The sequence below is a fragment of the Leptodactylus fuscus genome, chromosome 3, assembly GCF_031893055.1.
Source record: "Leptodactylus fuscus isolate aLepFus1 chromosome 3, aLepFus1.hap2, whole genome shotgun sequence".
In the NCBI taxonomy this organism is placed as follows: domain Eukaryota; kingdom Metazoa; phylum Chordata; class Amphibia; order Anura; family Leptodactylidae; genus Leptodactylus; species Leptodactylus fuscus.
In genome coordinates this window covers 8,024,918-8,041,435 of record NC_134267.1, presented here as the reverse complement: position 1 = coordinate 8,041,435, position 16,518 = coordinate 8,024,918, and the positions used below count along the sequence as shown (strand labels likewise).

The 16,518-nt window shown below is 46.7% G+C and overlaps 1 protein-coding gene across 1 annotated transcript; it reads right to left on the bottom strand.

Moving 5' to 3' along the window:
• CALM2 (calmodulin 2) lies at nt 1–11,020 on the bottom strand. The gene is made up of 6 exons (XM_075267052.1): nt 10,890–11,020; nt 4,819–4,849; nt 4,165–4,308; nt 3,975–4,081; nt 2,189–2,324; nt 1–832 (listed from the first exon to the last, which is right to left on the bottom strand). The coding sequence occupies exons 1-6, from the start codon at nt 10,890–10,892 to the stop codon at nt 804–806; spliced, it is 450 nt and encodes a 149-aa protein (XP_075123153.1). The 5' UTR covers nt 10,893–11,020; the 3' UTR covers nt 1–803.
• Between the last annotated feature and the right edge of the window lie 5,498 nt (nt 11,021–16,518).

The following is a 16,518-nucleotide window of genomic DNA, read 5'->3' as shown; positions in this document are numbered from 1 at the left end:
GACTTTTTTGTTTTTATTGGAAAACAAATATACAACTTGGAATGGATTTGAGGCAAATTGTGCCGTAAGCAGGTTCTTCTGAAAAGTGGCTAAACCAAAGTAAACCTTAAACTGGTGAAGGAGCTTACAACTCACTGCTGGGTAATGCTATGCAGACCCCTCACATCAGTGTAATTCAAAGAAAAGAAAAATCGTAAGCATGAAGATGTTCCAGGTCTGGAGCAAACGATACGGAAGGAGAGGCAGGAAGGGTGTAAAGAACAAAAAAAAAAAAAAAAATAAGAAACAAGACATGTATCTGGATAGACCAGCTTTGCATTAGTGCAACATAAGTTCAATATTGTATAACTATCTGTAGTTTAGAGTTGTTTACTCCACATTCCAACAAGCAGACAAGTTACTTGAAGAAATCCAACTTTTGGAGGAGAAAAGGGGGGGGGGGGGGGGGAGGAAATTACAAAAAAATTAAAACTGAAGAGCCCAGATGTTCCCGTGTGACCAAATTCATCATCAAGGTCTTCCATGTGCACGAGGGGCTTCGATAAAAATCCAGAGTAAAGCCACATGCAGCATTTGTTACTTGATCAACTTTTCATGGAAACCCAAAGAATAAAAAGTTTAAGAAAAAAGAAAAAAAATAAGACAGTGACAGGAATATGGGAAACATGAATGGAATTCTAAATTACTATACATGCATTCCTTGACAGTAAGGGGGGAGGGGAAACATTTTACAGATAAGTTACAAACAAAGAAAGGCAAATAAACATCTTTGTACAAGAAATTTAACACATTCTGTACAGTCTTCACTTTGCTGTCATCATTTGTACAAACTCTGCAAGAGAAGAGAAAAAAGATAAAGTGTCAGATCACAAGTAATGGCTTCATTGTGCAGGATATAAGTCAGGAGACATTAATAGGGTCCCCCCCTCCCCCCACCAGACTGAGATTATCACTATATGGTGGAGTCTTACCCCTAGGACCACCGACAGAGTGCTTAGCCTTGTGGCCTCTTTACTGAATGCCAAGTATAGTGCCATGCATAGTGTAGTGGCTGTGCCTAGTACTGCAGCTTAGCCTCAGTCACCAACGTAATTGAATTGGCACCAATCTGACCGTCACCAAAATAAAACTGTTTCTTTATGGCTTGGACTATTTTTGAGAACCCGATTCGCCCCTTGAAGCTGCTAAATACACGGGCAAGTCTCAGCGGTCGTGTGAATGAGTACAGAGATAAGTCACTGCATCAGACGACATGGCAATTGGCACAGGGAAGGGGATGCAGGACTTGAGTCTTGATTGGTGCGAGTTCAGGGTCTTTGACCCCCACTGACCTACCCTAAAGGACAGGACTTCAGTGCGCCCCCCCCCCCCCCCCCCCCCCCCCGGAAAACCCAGATCGTAGCGCTGAGTATAGAGTAAGGGGCCAGGCAGAGTCTGCCATTCTATATACAGATAGAACTTTAGCTGACATCTGTCTTGCTCAGAGGAGAGGAAGAGGCCTAATTTGATGACAACTTGCCACATTTTGAGAGCCCATATGTGTGTAGAATGGGGACGGCACTCAGCCAGACATCTACTGAAGCCGTGTGGACTCTTAGAGGTATTCACAAGTGGCAGATAACTACAACCAGGCGTCAGTGTCATTCATCTGGACAGTGTCCGTGAATGCGACAGTTGCAGAAGTCTGTGATAAGTCTACAGTGTGGGACTAGAAGATGGGGCTGCTAGAAGATGAGATGACCATCAAGTCGCCGACTGGCCCCTTGTGGCTAATTTCGTTTAGTTTCTCCAAATGCAGAAAGGAATTGGCAATGTAGAAGTCATCAGTGCCTTATATACAGAGGACAGGTATAAGATGTATACATCAAATATGGGAGTGCTTCTATATGGAAGCTACAGACCCTTCTGCATTCACACCAAGGACAGCTTTCCCTTCTGTATACATCCACTTAAGCAGTCAGTGAGGATTTCAGACCGGGACCTACTTTAGTATATCCAGAAGGGAAACTGCAAACGATACCCCCATGAATAGAACACCACCTTGTACTATGCCCTCCATTACATTGATTCCTCCTAATCTAAACCAGCTCTGACTCTAGAGCGCCGAGCATGCAGGTACATGGGGAAAGCCGACGGAGCCTCTGCTGCCCTTCACAGTAAACGTCCAACTCACAAAAATAGAACCCACCTTCATAATTTACTTGACCGTCCCCATCGATATCTGCTTCCCTGATCATTTCGTCGACCTCTTCGTCCGTTAACTTCTCGCCCAGATTTGTCATCACATGACGGAGTTCAGCGGCGCTAATGTAGCCATTGCCGTCCTGCAGGAGAGATGCAGTATGAGAGGTGAGCTTCGCAGCCAAGGATCGCAGTAGTATACATCATATTGGCTCATTACTATCCTAGGAGGAGGTTTGGGAAGGCTTCCTCTCCTCCCCCAGTGTACACACGATGGCAGATTAACCTGTTTATTAAGATGGTGTGTACTTAGGCGAGGAACGACTGAGGTTTTGCTCCTACAGAAGCGTCGGCTGTAAACTATACGACATAATAGACCACAGTAGTAAACAGCTCTGACAATACAAATTACCCGTCTGGTTAAAGGGACGGGATTAGATAAACATACCTGCCTCCTTACAGAAACCACAGCACACCTGTCCACAGGTAGAAGGATTGTAACTCCGCTCTAGGACAGCGCAGCAGGGCTGTCTATAGGTTACATATGGAGCAATTCTGGAAGGAAGCCATGTTTTATAATCCCTAGAATAAGGATGATTTGCAAGTGAATTTGAGCTGAGCCTGAAGGCCAGGGCCGCACAGCAGCGAGCTGCAGGAGTTACACATTTCCCCCTCCTGATTTTACTGTTCGGTGCCTGCACCTGTCTACATTCAGATTGTGCCGTATGCAAACTGGACACTGCATGATGTGTCAATCCAGCCCAGCAGAATAAACAATATGCAAATAGGAGCCTTCAGCCCCGGGCGCTTCCTACCAGCTATAAGCCAACCATTGCAGCACAAAGTCATTGTCTGACAAGGATCCTGACAGCCAAACCTGCAAACCAAGAGGCAGAAGTGAAAGCTTAACAGTCTGCAAGTAAACATTGCAGAATCCGAGAGGGATCTTCATTTAACGCCTCATTAATTCTCTATGGCTTAAAGGAGTTTTCCACAGATAGGTCATCAATATCAGGGTGATGGGGAGGGGGTTCGGTACCCTCGCTGATCAGCAAACACTGCTGCTTAATGTAGTGGCCACAATAGGTACAGCAAGACTAACCCAAGCTGCAGCGGCTAACTCCCACCACTACAGAGAACAGCACTGTCTGCTTCCTACACCAATCTGTGCATTAGTGGGGGAGAACAGGTCAGAGATAGGGAGGAGGGAGGAGGGGGGTCAGAAGCCCAATCTGATCGCCATCTGTGTCCATACCACACAACCAGAGGGTGGGTAAGATCAGGAGAACCCATACAACATTGACCACTGCCACCGGACAAGTCACCTGTCCAGGCCATACAATATACCAAGGATGTAGTACTAGACATACTGTCACAACCCCCCACACCTGACCAAACACTTATACCCACAGGCTAAGTGAACAGTGTGATAACTCCCTTTAACTACTAACCTCAATAACCAGTTTCCTCAACTAGCCATCCCTTTAATAGGGTTCTGCAATCTCCGTAACATATCCTACCCACAATTCGGACCATAGGGACCCCTCCAGCTACGACAATGGAGTCTTGCTGCCCGTAGAGAATGGGTTGTCAGTCTAATTTGTATACCTTGCTCCAGTCAGGGCAATATGTCAGCCATCATGGTCAGAGCGAGTCTCATCTGCAACTTCTAATCTATGTGAACAACACCTTGAAAGATGGACAGAGCTGACATTTAACCCATTGAGGCCTGCAGCTACAGTACACACTGCTACACTTTACATATAGACTGCGTGCAAGCGATTTTTCGATACCTTGTCAAACACGCGGAATGCTTCTCTGATTTCCTCTTCACTATCTGTGTCCTTCATTTTTCTAGCCATCATGGTCAAGAATTCAGGGAAGTCGATTGTTCCGTTACCTGTTGGGAAAGGACACGCTATTAGGAATAAGCTCTTGCCAGTCACCAGCTCCAAGACCAGACCGTCAGACAAGATGGCGTACCGTCAGCATCTACTTCATTGATCATGTCCTGCAGTTCTGCTTCTGTGGGGTTCTGCCCGAGCGACCTCATCACTGTGCCCAACTCCTTTGTTGTGATGGTGCCATCGCCGTCCTTGTCAAATAGTGAAAAGGCTTCTTTGAATTCTAAAGAATGGAAAAAGAAAAAGGTAAGTGAACTTTCCAGAACAAGCCACATTCCCTCCATCGGCAGAACCTTTCCTTCACATGATCCTATGGGTATAACCCGCACCCTCTCCCATGTAAGGTTGTAGGGGGTTGGGCAGGGCCAAGATGCTGAACTCCACTCCAGCCAGTGACGTCCATTGATCAACCTATGGCAATACTCAAGTGCAGTCCCAAATTGAGCTGAAACCCCCAAGCACGGCCGCTATACAGAGGACAGGTCTGTATGGGGCAAGTAGGAAGAAGGCTGCAGTAGCCAGTCCTGGATGGACTACACAAGGGCACAGGTACAAGGTAATACAGCCGGGGTTTGTTGTCTGCAATCCCAGTAGGGCCTTCAGTTTCCCTTATAGCCGGTCACAGGTCTATCCCAGCCACGGTTCGGCTCTTGGGGGGGGGTGGTCTCATACCGTATGTACTATAGTGTGTATGATATGATGAGGATACAAGGGGTCCATTTGTTAGATTTACCTGCGATCTGCTCTTCTGTCAGTTGGTCAGCCTAAAAAACAAGAGAACAAGTGTCAACAAGTGCGGTATTACATTAGTCTTATTATTCTGCAGCCAAGCCCCGTCACATCCCAGAGGCCTAAAACCCACCCGGACAGGAGAGCGGTGACCCCGTATATGCCAATACCCCACTGGTCAAGGATTTTCAGTGCACATAGACAGTAACTAGCATGAAATAAGTCATATGGAAGCCATGACCACTAGATTGCACGGCCACAATGAGGCGCCATGCTACAACCTTGGTTATAACACTTGAAGGCTTTCCTATTAGATACTTGGCTGTTGCCGGCGGTAGAACTAACATGTGACTACCACAGCCAATCACGGATCTCTGGTGCCCCAACAAGTGCAGCGCCTGACTGTGGTAGTTGTGTCCACGTGCAAGGCAGCATGTAATACCCAGATCCTCCACAATCAGAGGATGGCGCTGCAGCCTCTTCACTACTTACCAAGCACAGCATTGTGTGGCCGTTCAGTGGCTGTGCTTGGTATTGCAGCTTATTCACTTGAATGGGACTGAGCTGAGGATGAAGCAATGCACATGCAATCTGGTTCTACCATTTCTCCCAAGTATCAAGGGCAATGTAAATCTGGCCTGGTACAACACCACATGCAATATGAAGGACTAGTGGCTAGTGAAATCTTCACGGCTGGGATATCACATCTTATAAGACAGATGACAAGTAATTCAGCTGCTTTAGCACAACCAGACCTGGACTTGAACAAATCACCAGGAACAACTTCCCCCAGATACCCTGGGGACCAGGAATTACACAGCTAGAGATCACCTGGAGTGATCAAGACATCTTAAGGTGTGACATTGCAGACAGACGGGGTTTGCAGACCTATGCCAACTTAAAGATGTCGCTGCTAAGAGAAAACGTCACTTCTTTGCAGCAGGAGCCACAGAAGGAGCCCAAGATGACATTTCACATCTGCAGCCAAGTTGGAAAGAAATCTAGAGAATGGAAGATCTCAAGTGGTCCTAATGGTTTAGGGAGTCATTTGCACCCAGCTAGTCGGATTACAATATAAACTAGGCCTACACGCCTGAGCCAAGGACCCTACATGATGCCCTAATGCAGACGGGACAGGCACTAGACTGGCAGGATGGCTCACCCCTTCAGACATCCATGTTGGCCACTAGACCTCTCCAATGGTGCAGAAGATACGGCAGCAAATCTGATCCCCAAACCAACCCAAAGTCTTGGTGCAATATACAAGAGCAGTGACCAGATGAATGGCTACTACACGATATGCAGGTCCGGCCAGTTCTGTAGGTCACATCGGCTGGAAAACTTCTTGTAGAGATTGCAAAAGTTATAGGAAACATGCAGCCGAGCCTCAGCCAAGGCACATGGAGTCTCTATGCCAGGATCAGTCTACAGACGTCTCAGGTGCCACTAAAGACATTATGACAGGTTGGACTTTTACCTTGTCAAGTCTTGGGCCAACTTTACCTAAGTAAGCCAACATAAGTATTAGCTAGAAAGAGGTCGGCCATTAGCAATATAAGCAGTGGTGGGGCCAACCTAGACAACAAGGCCTGCACACATGGGTATTCACACACAGTAAAGGGATTGGTCAATTGGGCCATACACAAGCCTTTGGCCAACCATGGCCAGGTGACTGGGGCCTCTAAGCCTAGGGCCAGCTATAGGTGAAGTTTTGTAGTTTTCTATATAAGACCTCCAGTCCCCAGGTTACCCTTCTAAACTAAGGAGCAAGGAAACCCCTTAAAGGTAGACTGACAACAATTGGGAAGCCATTGCACGTCAATGAGGATGCTACAGAGCGTGCTCAGCCACATCACCCTATGTAGGCCGGACAAGGGACCACATTGCTGATTCTAAGCCAACTCCTGCTCATAACCATCCAGATAACACTTCAGTGAGTTACACACTTACTAAACAGCAGGGGGGGGGGGGGGGGGGGGGGGGGAAAATCAATGTCAAGTTACTATGAACAAGTCGGCATATCAACTGCAGCGTCAGACTGTTTGCAAGTTAAAGGCATGGTGCCACTATGGCCACTGTCTAAGTGGGGAGGAGAATGGAAGGTGTAATGAATGGGGCACCAGTGTGCATGTGTGACTAGCGCTCTATTCATTGCAATAGGGCCACCAGGACTGATCTCCAGGGGCACCCTCAGCCCCATAGATGTGGAGTGCCAGTCATACAAGCACACCAGTGCCCCATTGTCCCCCAGGTGACCAAACACTTGTTCTCAATCCAGAGGACACGAAGAAAGAGTCCAGCACAACCCCTTTATTGCATGCTATGACATCTCTCCTCAGACTTCCATGCAGATCACATACTGGGCCCTTTAATGGGGGGGGGGGATGGGACTAGACACTAGAGATGTACAGCCCCTTACTACAAGTGCTGCAAAAGGATGGAACCTACACCCCAAATGGGACAGGAGGGCACAATATGGATACCCACTGGAACAGGTGACCCACCAAGGCTGGGCTTCACATTGTCAACCAATCGCAGGACCCTAAAGACTCTAGAGGAACCCAAAGATAATTAACTGTTCATCAATCAGCTTAATATGCTGATAGTAAAGCGGCCAACCCAGGTCAATGGCCCAAGTCACCGACTATGAGCAGACAGTAGGGGACAAAGGTTTCCAATTTCCACAGGCCTTTTTGCTCAAGCAGTCCAGAAGAGTCCATTGGGGCAGCTGACCTGACCCGGCACATCTTATAGCCATGTACCAAAAACCGGCAATGAGATGGGTTCTCCCATCTCACCTTTAAGACCCAGACCACCAGAGAAGAAGGGCAAAGCGACCAATAAGTTCTATGCACGATACCCAGAGAGGCCCCAAATAAAGCCAAAGGCCCCTCCAATGAATTATTAGAGTATATTCATGCAGCGGATTTAGGGTCAGGGCTTGTCTTCGCTGCCCATGGAAAAGGCCTTTGCCCCATAACTAGAAGCATTGCTGCAAACACCAGCATAGCCTGTTCACCAACCCATGGTGTCCAAACAGGGCCGGGCATTGCTTTGGACAAGGGTGTTAGCCAGGACTTGGGCCATAACTATACTGATCTGGAGGGACACAGGCCCCTACACTGATCAGCTTTGTGGGGCCACCATGTGCCTGTACTAGCCACAGCACTAGCCCGGGTGCAGGTTTGTACTGGTTAGTGAACAGGCGCCTCCCATTGACTTCATCAGAATCCAGGCTGCCATAGACTGCTAGGGACGGCATCTGACAGTGACTTTGGCAAGGACTGGTAACAGGAACTGTCAGGGACCAGCAACAGTCCAGTTGTGTTGTCTTATGGAGATAGAAGTTACTGATCATGGATCACTAGGACAGGTGACAAGATGTGGGGTCTCTGATCACACAAGAATGGGGTCCTCCTCCCAATCTCAACGGGGCCCATCACACAGCCAAGTGCTGATCTCAAGAGACTGAAGTGGTTGGACCATCCCCCAACCAGAGGGCAGACCCTCATATCCCTGACCTGTGATGGCCCTAGACATACCAGTCAACTATCTTGAGAAGTTATTGCTCATGGGTGGGCCCTGGCACAACATCACAAAACCCTGGGCCTCAGATACCAGACAGATCTCAGGGTGACATCAACCAATCAGATCACTGCTTAACCTCCTAAACCCACCCCCGAGTTGTTGCCATAGACAACACTAGCGCTTATGAATCTATACCCAAGTGCCACCTGCTGCCAAGCTGGCAGAGTACAAGCCAACACTGCAACCTGAGCTCTGCAAGAACACCCGGGAACACGTGGCTTGCAAATTTTATTTTGTTTTTTAACTTTATTGCTGGAAATATTGCATTTCACATCGGCGTTCCCACATTTCAGGGATCAGATTTTAGACAACGTAGGTATACAGACAAGTCAGTGACAGACGATGGCAGCGAAGGAGGAAGAACCAACAGAAGATGAATGTCCAGCGCGTGAAGACTGGTTATACAGGTAGGGGTAAGTTGTAGAAAGCCATAAGAGTAGCAATGTAAACAATGTCCAGTATGGTTACCATGTCACATTCAGCTACACCCTGTGCACATTAGTGGCAGGAAGGTCCCTCAGGATTAAGATTTTCGACCATTACTTGCTGTTTCATTCAGACCGGGAGAAAGATGCAAAAGATATTATAAGCTGCATAGACAAGAGATCAACAGGGACGTCTCCCAGTGCCACAGACACATGCACCCTTGGCCAAGTAGACGCAACTCTGTTGGTTGACCGGGGAAAGGATCAGCATGTTACTGTACAACCACCCAATGGGCCAGTTCGGAGGCTCCCATACACCGATGGGCAACCGAATCTAGTGGCCAGCCATAAAAACCCTTCCTCCAAGCACACTCACTGACCACCATGGTATGCCAGTCATGACCACGCTGGTTGAATCCAGGACACATCTGGGTGCATTACACCAGGCAGACCCATCTTGAGACCCATCAGCTGCTGCACAGCCTCCTGCCCAAATCTAGAACCAACTAAGTGACATCATAGCCCTAGCAAAGCCACTGCAAAGACAGGACCCAACCCCGACACTCCGGCCACACAATGAGCTGCAACAGTCGGAGGCCTGCGTTACGTCAAACAAGGGAATAACAGGAGAACACTCCCGCATTCTGTTCATTCATAGGTGTGCCACGCCTAACCGGAGCAAACGTGCCACAACTGCTGCACGATAGGAAGAGCCACAGACACACGGGGAACGGCGAGAGCCAGATGGGAACAAGACTCATTAATGTTTTATTTTACGCCACACCAAGGAATCGTGCCGAACGCCAACACCTCAAGGCGGGTCTTGTAAGCATTGAAATGACTCAGTGCATGCAGTGATGCATAATTGTATTCTTTAATCCAAAAAGTTACAGAAAAATCTATTTTAAGTTTGCGTGTGAACTGCCCAGTGGGATATCTAGAAGTCCCCATTAAGTCAGAATGGGCAGGACGGGAGCCCTTCCTTCCGGAAACTGCAGCACAATGCGGCTGGACCCACCCTGCTCTAAGGAGAAGATGACTAGCCCTGCCACTGGGTGACAAATCTCCACCAACTCCCTATTCAGGGATATAGGACACCCCTATGCTGAACTTTGGCCATGGCATCCATGAACAGACTGGTTTATTAGGGGGGGGGGGGTCATTTACACACAGGCCACTATAATGCAACATGTGCACTCAACTAATCCACCGATCTGTCCCTTTAAGTATCCCGGGGGTGCAGCAGCCTTGCACATGCCGCACACGACCCCGCTGTCCTGCCTATTAGTGCACGACCCAGTTTCACATGGGTTATGGAGATTATGTAACGCCACAGCCTCTTCAGGATACAAAGAGCCTGTCAGTCAGTGGCAGGGCGTGGGAGGAGGAGATCTACATGTGGCAGCCCTGGCTTTATTCTGCCGCCCTGAACAAACCCTGCTCACCTTGGAAACCAGATTATATGGTGCAACACCCCATGCACGATCAATGAATGAACTCAGCAACAGCCAGTGATCTGACGGTGTACTCAGCACGCCACGCAGATGCACAGCCATGTGCACGACATGTCACAGCGAAGGGATCGGGTTGACAAGCTGTTCTGCAGCAGGCACATCCCACTAATAGATTCTGCAGCAGCTAGACGATCTACTAAGAGGTTCTGCAGCATCAGAACTACTGACCATCACAGATACAAGAGGTGCTGCAGCACATTTTAGAACCACCACATGGTGCCGAGTCTACCCCTAAGAGGTTCTGCAGCAGCAGATTTAACCCAAAAGCAACAAACAAGAGGTTCTGCAGCAGCTAGTGATTGACAGACAGCTCTGCTGCTCCATATTACTAGAATAAAGCCTTGCCCCCTGCAGAAGGCACAAGCCAGGGATCCCTTTAAGAGATGACATAAGCCCTCCACCAGCGCCTGAGCCATCCAGCCGCATTGATGTTTAATGCAAGTGCGCAGTCAGCCCTCCAGGGGCAGCAGGACGGCCAGAGCCCGGGCTGACAGGGAGCGAGTGACAGGCGCAGGCAGACATCAGGGCAGCCGCTGGGCGTTACTCACCATTTCCAATGGAAGTAGTTAGCGCGCAGCTCCAGCAGCAGCTCAGCAGTCACAACCTCACCCCTCGTCGGCTCGACTCGGACTAATTTCCAACCGCCGCCAAGCGCTCTTCATAAACACCTCCCTCCGCCCTGGATCCCTCCGCCAACGCGGTAACTCCGCCCCCGAGCGAAGAAAGTGATGGCGCGGCTTCTCCGCACACAGGCACCGCGCTGTCACTGCTCGTACCGGCGATAGAAATAAGAACGGTGGGTGAAAACCACCTCACCCGGTATCGGAAGTACCGAGTCGTTTAGTATGAAGTAGTTATCGGTGTCGGGTCACGTCATTCGCCTGAGGAGACGGACTATTTTCTCAGAGCGCACGTATACCACAGGCCGGGGGAGTGTTGTAGGAACGTGAAGAGCTGGGCGCTGATTGGTCGCTCGGTACCTGCAATGCGTCACTCGGACATGCACACTGTGGTCGCAGCCGCGCGTGCGCAGTGAGGGCTGCTGAGAAACGCAGCAGCAATTGGGAGGAGACTCGGGAGGCTGATAGTACTAATAAAGCAAGACGAGGGAGAGATGGGAGACCTGCTGTGCGGGTGTCAGGCCGGCCACAAGTGACAGGAGGCTGGGAACTGACACCTCAGGGGTGCGGGCCTAGAGGCATGGGGCCTGAGAGTGCACAGGAGACCGGGGGACTGCACCCTGATGGTATAGGCAGGCGATATGGACTGCGATAAGGGCTGTCATAGGGGTCTGCAGCAGTGTACATTATACAGATATAATATGGGCCAAGTAATATACGATAAGTCGTAGAAAACCGCAGCGTTACCGGTTACATGGTGCATAGATGACTATATATACAGTATATATAGAGTATGAGTATGTATACAGTATATATATAGATACCGCATGTGTACGCTCATAGTAATACTGTGCATGTAACTATTCGTTATACTCACCATCATATTCCGTAGCACATACGGTATATATACTTGCACACGCCATGCTCAGGGTTCACTATGACCCCGTGCAAAGTGCAACACCATGGCCGTGTCCTAAGGAGTGTCACTAGTGGCGACGAGGCCCATAACAAAACTTGTAACGTACCCTAAGGCTAGGTTCACACTATCGCTTTGTCCTGTACTGTCATAGGATCAGAACAACGGAACGGAAGCGTAATAGTATGACTGATACGGGCGGCGCACCCTCCGATGGCGTCCGTCACCAATCACTGTAATGCTAAAAACAACATGGAAGCGCTTCTGCCTGCCCGGCATTTCAAAAGGCAATGAACAAGACAGAAGAAAGTGTCTGCCCGCTCTATAACAAGAAGACAAGAGCCAAGGCACCGAGCCGAACCTAGTGTAGTATATTAGGCACAAAGATGGGTAAAGGAAGGCAAGTGATAGCCACGCACCTTAGGGGGTTGTGTATGACACAACAAGCCAAACGTGTATACAGATATGAAGAACCAGAGGGAAGCGGCTGCAAGAGACGTCGCAGGGACGTGAAGGCAACAACAGGCTAGGCCCAAACTATCAGAGGGAATGGCAAGGAGAAGCGCTCACCTAAATGGATAGGACGATAAGTTTATTTAAGCACGACGCGTTTCGGGCACCTCAGGCCCTTTACCAAGTGCAATACAGTCACCTTCAGCTGGAAAGTGCCATTCCCTCTAAAGACTTTGGTCCTATCCTGTTGTCTGCCCTGTCTATAACATTGCAGTAAATGGTGATGGGGGCGAATGGAGAGAGAAGTGTCTGCGTCATCATTCTGTTACTTTTTCAGACTGTTGTTCTGATTTTATGACAGATTAGAACAATAAAGTAACACTAATGCTAATCCACAAGAACATGAATAGCTTTGAGGAATTCTGCACAGCGATGTCACAATATACAGATAATACACACAGTGATGTCACAGTACATGGATAACACACAGTGATGTCACAGTACAGAGATAATACACACAGTGATGTCACAGTACAGGGATAATACACACAGTGATGTCACAGTACAGGGATAATACACACAGTGATGTCACAGTACAGGGATAATACACACAGTGATGTCACAGTACAGGATAATACACACAGTGATGTCACAGTACAGGATAATACACACAGTGATGTCACAGTACAGAGATAATACACACAGTGATGTCACAGTACAGGATAATACACACAGTGATGTCACAGTACAGAGATAATACACACAGTGATGTCACAGTACAGGGATAATACACACAGTGATGTCACAGTACAGGGATAATACACACAGTGATGTCACAGTAGAGAGATAATACACACAGTGATGTCACAGTACAGGGATAATACACACAGTGATGTCACAGTACAGAGATAATACACACAGTGATGTCACAGTACAGGATAATACACACAGTGATGTCACAGTACAGGATAATACACACAGTGATGTCACAGTACAGGATAATACACACAGTGATGTCACAGTACAGGATAATACACACAGTGATGTCACAGTACAGGATAATACACACAGTGATGTCACAGTACAGGATAATACACACAGTGATGTCACAGTACAGGATAATACACACAGTGATGTCACAGTACAGAGATAATACACACAGTGATGTCACAGTACAGGATAATACACACAGTGATGTCACAGTACAGAGATAATACACACAGTGATGTCACAGTACAGAGATAATACACACAGTGATGTCACAGTACAGGATAATACACACAGTGATGTCACAGTACAGAGATAATACACACAGTGATGTCACAGTAGAGAGATAATACACACAGTGATGTCACAGTACAGGGATAATACACACAGTGATGTCACAGTACAGGATAATACACACAGTGATGTCACAGTACAGAGATAATACACACGGTGATGTCACAGTACAGAGATAATACACACGGTGATGTCACAGTACAGAGATAATACACACAGTGATGTCACAGTACAGGATAATACACACAGTGATGTCACAGTACAGAGATAATACACACAGTGATGTCACAGTACAAGATAATACACACAGTGATGTCACAGTACAGAGATAATACACACAGTGATGTCACAGTACAGGATAATACACACAGTGATGTCACAGTACAGGATAATACACACAGTGATGTCACAGTACAGGATAATACACACAGTGATGTCACAGTACAGAGATAATACACACAGTGATGTCACAGTACAGGATAATACACACAGTGATGTCATAGTACAGAGATAATACACACAGTGATGTCACAGTACAGGATAATACACACAGTGATGTCACAGTACAGGATAATACACACAGTGATGTCACAGTACAGAGATAATACACACAGTGATGTCACAGTACAGGATAATACACACAGTGATGTCACAGTACAGGATAATACACACAGTGATGTCACAGTACAGGATAATACACACAGTGATGTCACAGTACAGGATAATACACACAGTGATGTCACAGTACAGAGATAATACACACAGTGATGTCACAGTACAGAGATAATACACACAGTGATGTTACAGTACAGGATAATACACACAGTGATGTCACAGTACAGGATAATACAGTGATGTCACAGTATACAGATAATACACACAGTGATGTCACAGTACAGGATAATACACACAGTGATGTCACAGTATACAGATAATACACACAGTGATGTCACAGTACAGGATAATACACACAGTGATGTCACAGTATACAGATAATACACACAGTGATGTCACAGTACAGAGATAATACACACAGTGATGTCACAGTACAGGATAATACACACAGTGATGTCACAGTACAGGATAATACACACAGTGATGTCACAGTACAGGATAATACACACAGTGATGTCACAGTACAGAGATAATACACACAGTGATGTCACAGTACAGGATAATACACACAGTGATGTCACAGTACAGAGATAATACACACAGTGATGTCACAGTACAGAGATAATACACACAGTGATGTCACAGTACAGGATAATACACACAGTGATGTCACAGTACAGAGATAATACACACAGTGATGTCACAGTAGAGAGATAATACACACAGTGATGTCACAGTACAGGGATAATACACACAGTGATGTCACAGTACAGGATAATACACACAGTGATGTCACAGTACAGAGATAATACACACGGTGATGTCACAGTACAGAGATAATACACACGGTGATGTCACAGTACAGAGATAATACACACAGTGATGTCACAGTACAGGATAATACACACAGTGATGTCACAGTACAGAGATAATACACACAGTGATGTCACAGTACAAGATAATACACACAGTGATGTCACAGTACAGAGATAATACACACAGTGATGTCACAGTACAGGATAATACACACAGTGATGTCACAGTACAGGATAATACACACAGTGATGTCACAGTACAGGATAATACACACAGTGATGTCACAGTACAGAGATAATACACACAGTGATGTCACAGTACAGGATAATACACACAGTGATGTCACAGTACAGGATAATACACACAGTGATGTCACAGTACAGAGATAATACACACAGTGATGTCACAGTACAGAGATAATACACACAGTGATGTTACAGTACAGGATAATACACACAGTGATGTCACAATACAGGATAATACACACAGTGATGTCACAGTACAGAGATAATACACACAGTGATGTCACAGTACAGGATAATACACACAGTGATGTCACAGTACAGAGATAATACACACAGTGATGTCACAGTACAGGATAATACACACAGTGATGTCACAGTACAGAGATAATACACACAGTGATGTCACAGTACAGGATAATACACACAGTGATGTCACAGTACAGGGATAATACACACAGTGATGTCACAGTACAGGATAATACACACAGTGATGTCACAGTACAGAGATAATACACACAGTGATGTCACAGTACAGGATAATACACACAGTGATGTCACAGTACAGGATAATACACACAGTGATGTCACAGTACAGAGATAATACACACAGTGATGTCACAGTACAGGATAATACACATAGTGATGTCACAGTACAGGATAATACACACAGTGATGTCACAGTACAGGATAATACACACAGTGATGTCACAGTACAGGATAATACACACAGTGATGTCACAGTACAGGATAATACACACAGTGATGTCACAGTACAGAGATAATACACACAGTGATGTCACAGTACAGGATAATACACACAGTGATGTCATAGTACAGAGATAATACACACAGTGATGTCACAGTACAGGATAATACACACAGTGATGTCACAGTACAGAGATAATACACACAGTGATGTCACAGTACAGAGATAATACACACAGTGATGTCACAGTACAGGATAATACACACAGTGATGTCACAGTACAGAGATAATACACACAGTGATGTCACAGTACAGGATAATACACACAGTGATGTCACAGTACAGGGATAATACACACAGTGATGTCACAGTACATAGATAATACACACAGTGATGTCACAGTACAGGGATAATACACACAGTGATGTCACAGTACAGGATAATACACACAGTGATGTCACAGTACAGAGATAATACACACAGTGATGTCACAGTACAGAGATAATACACACAGTGATGTCACAG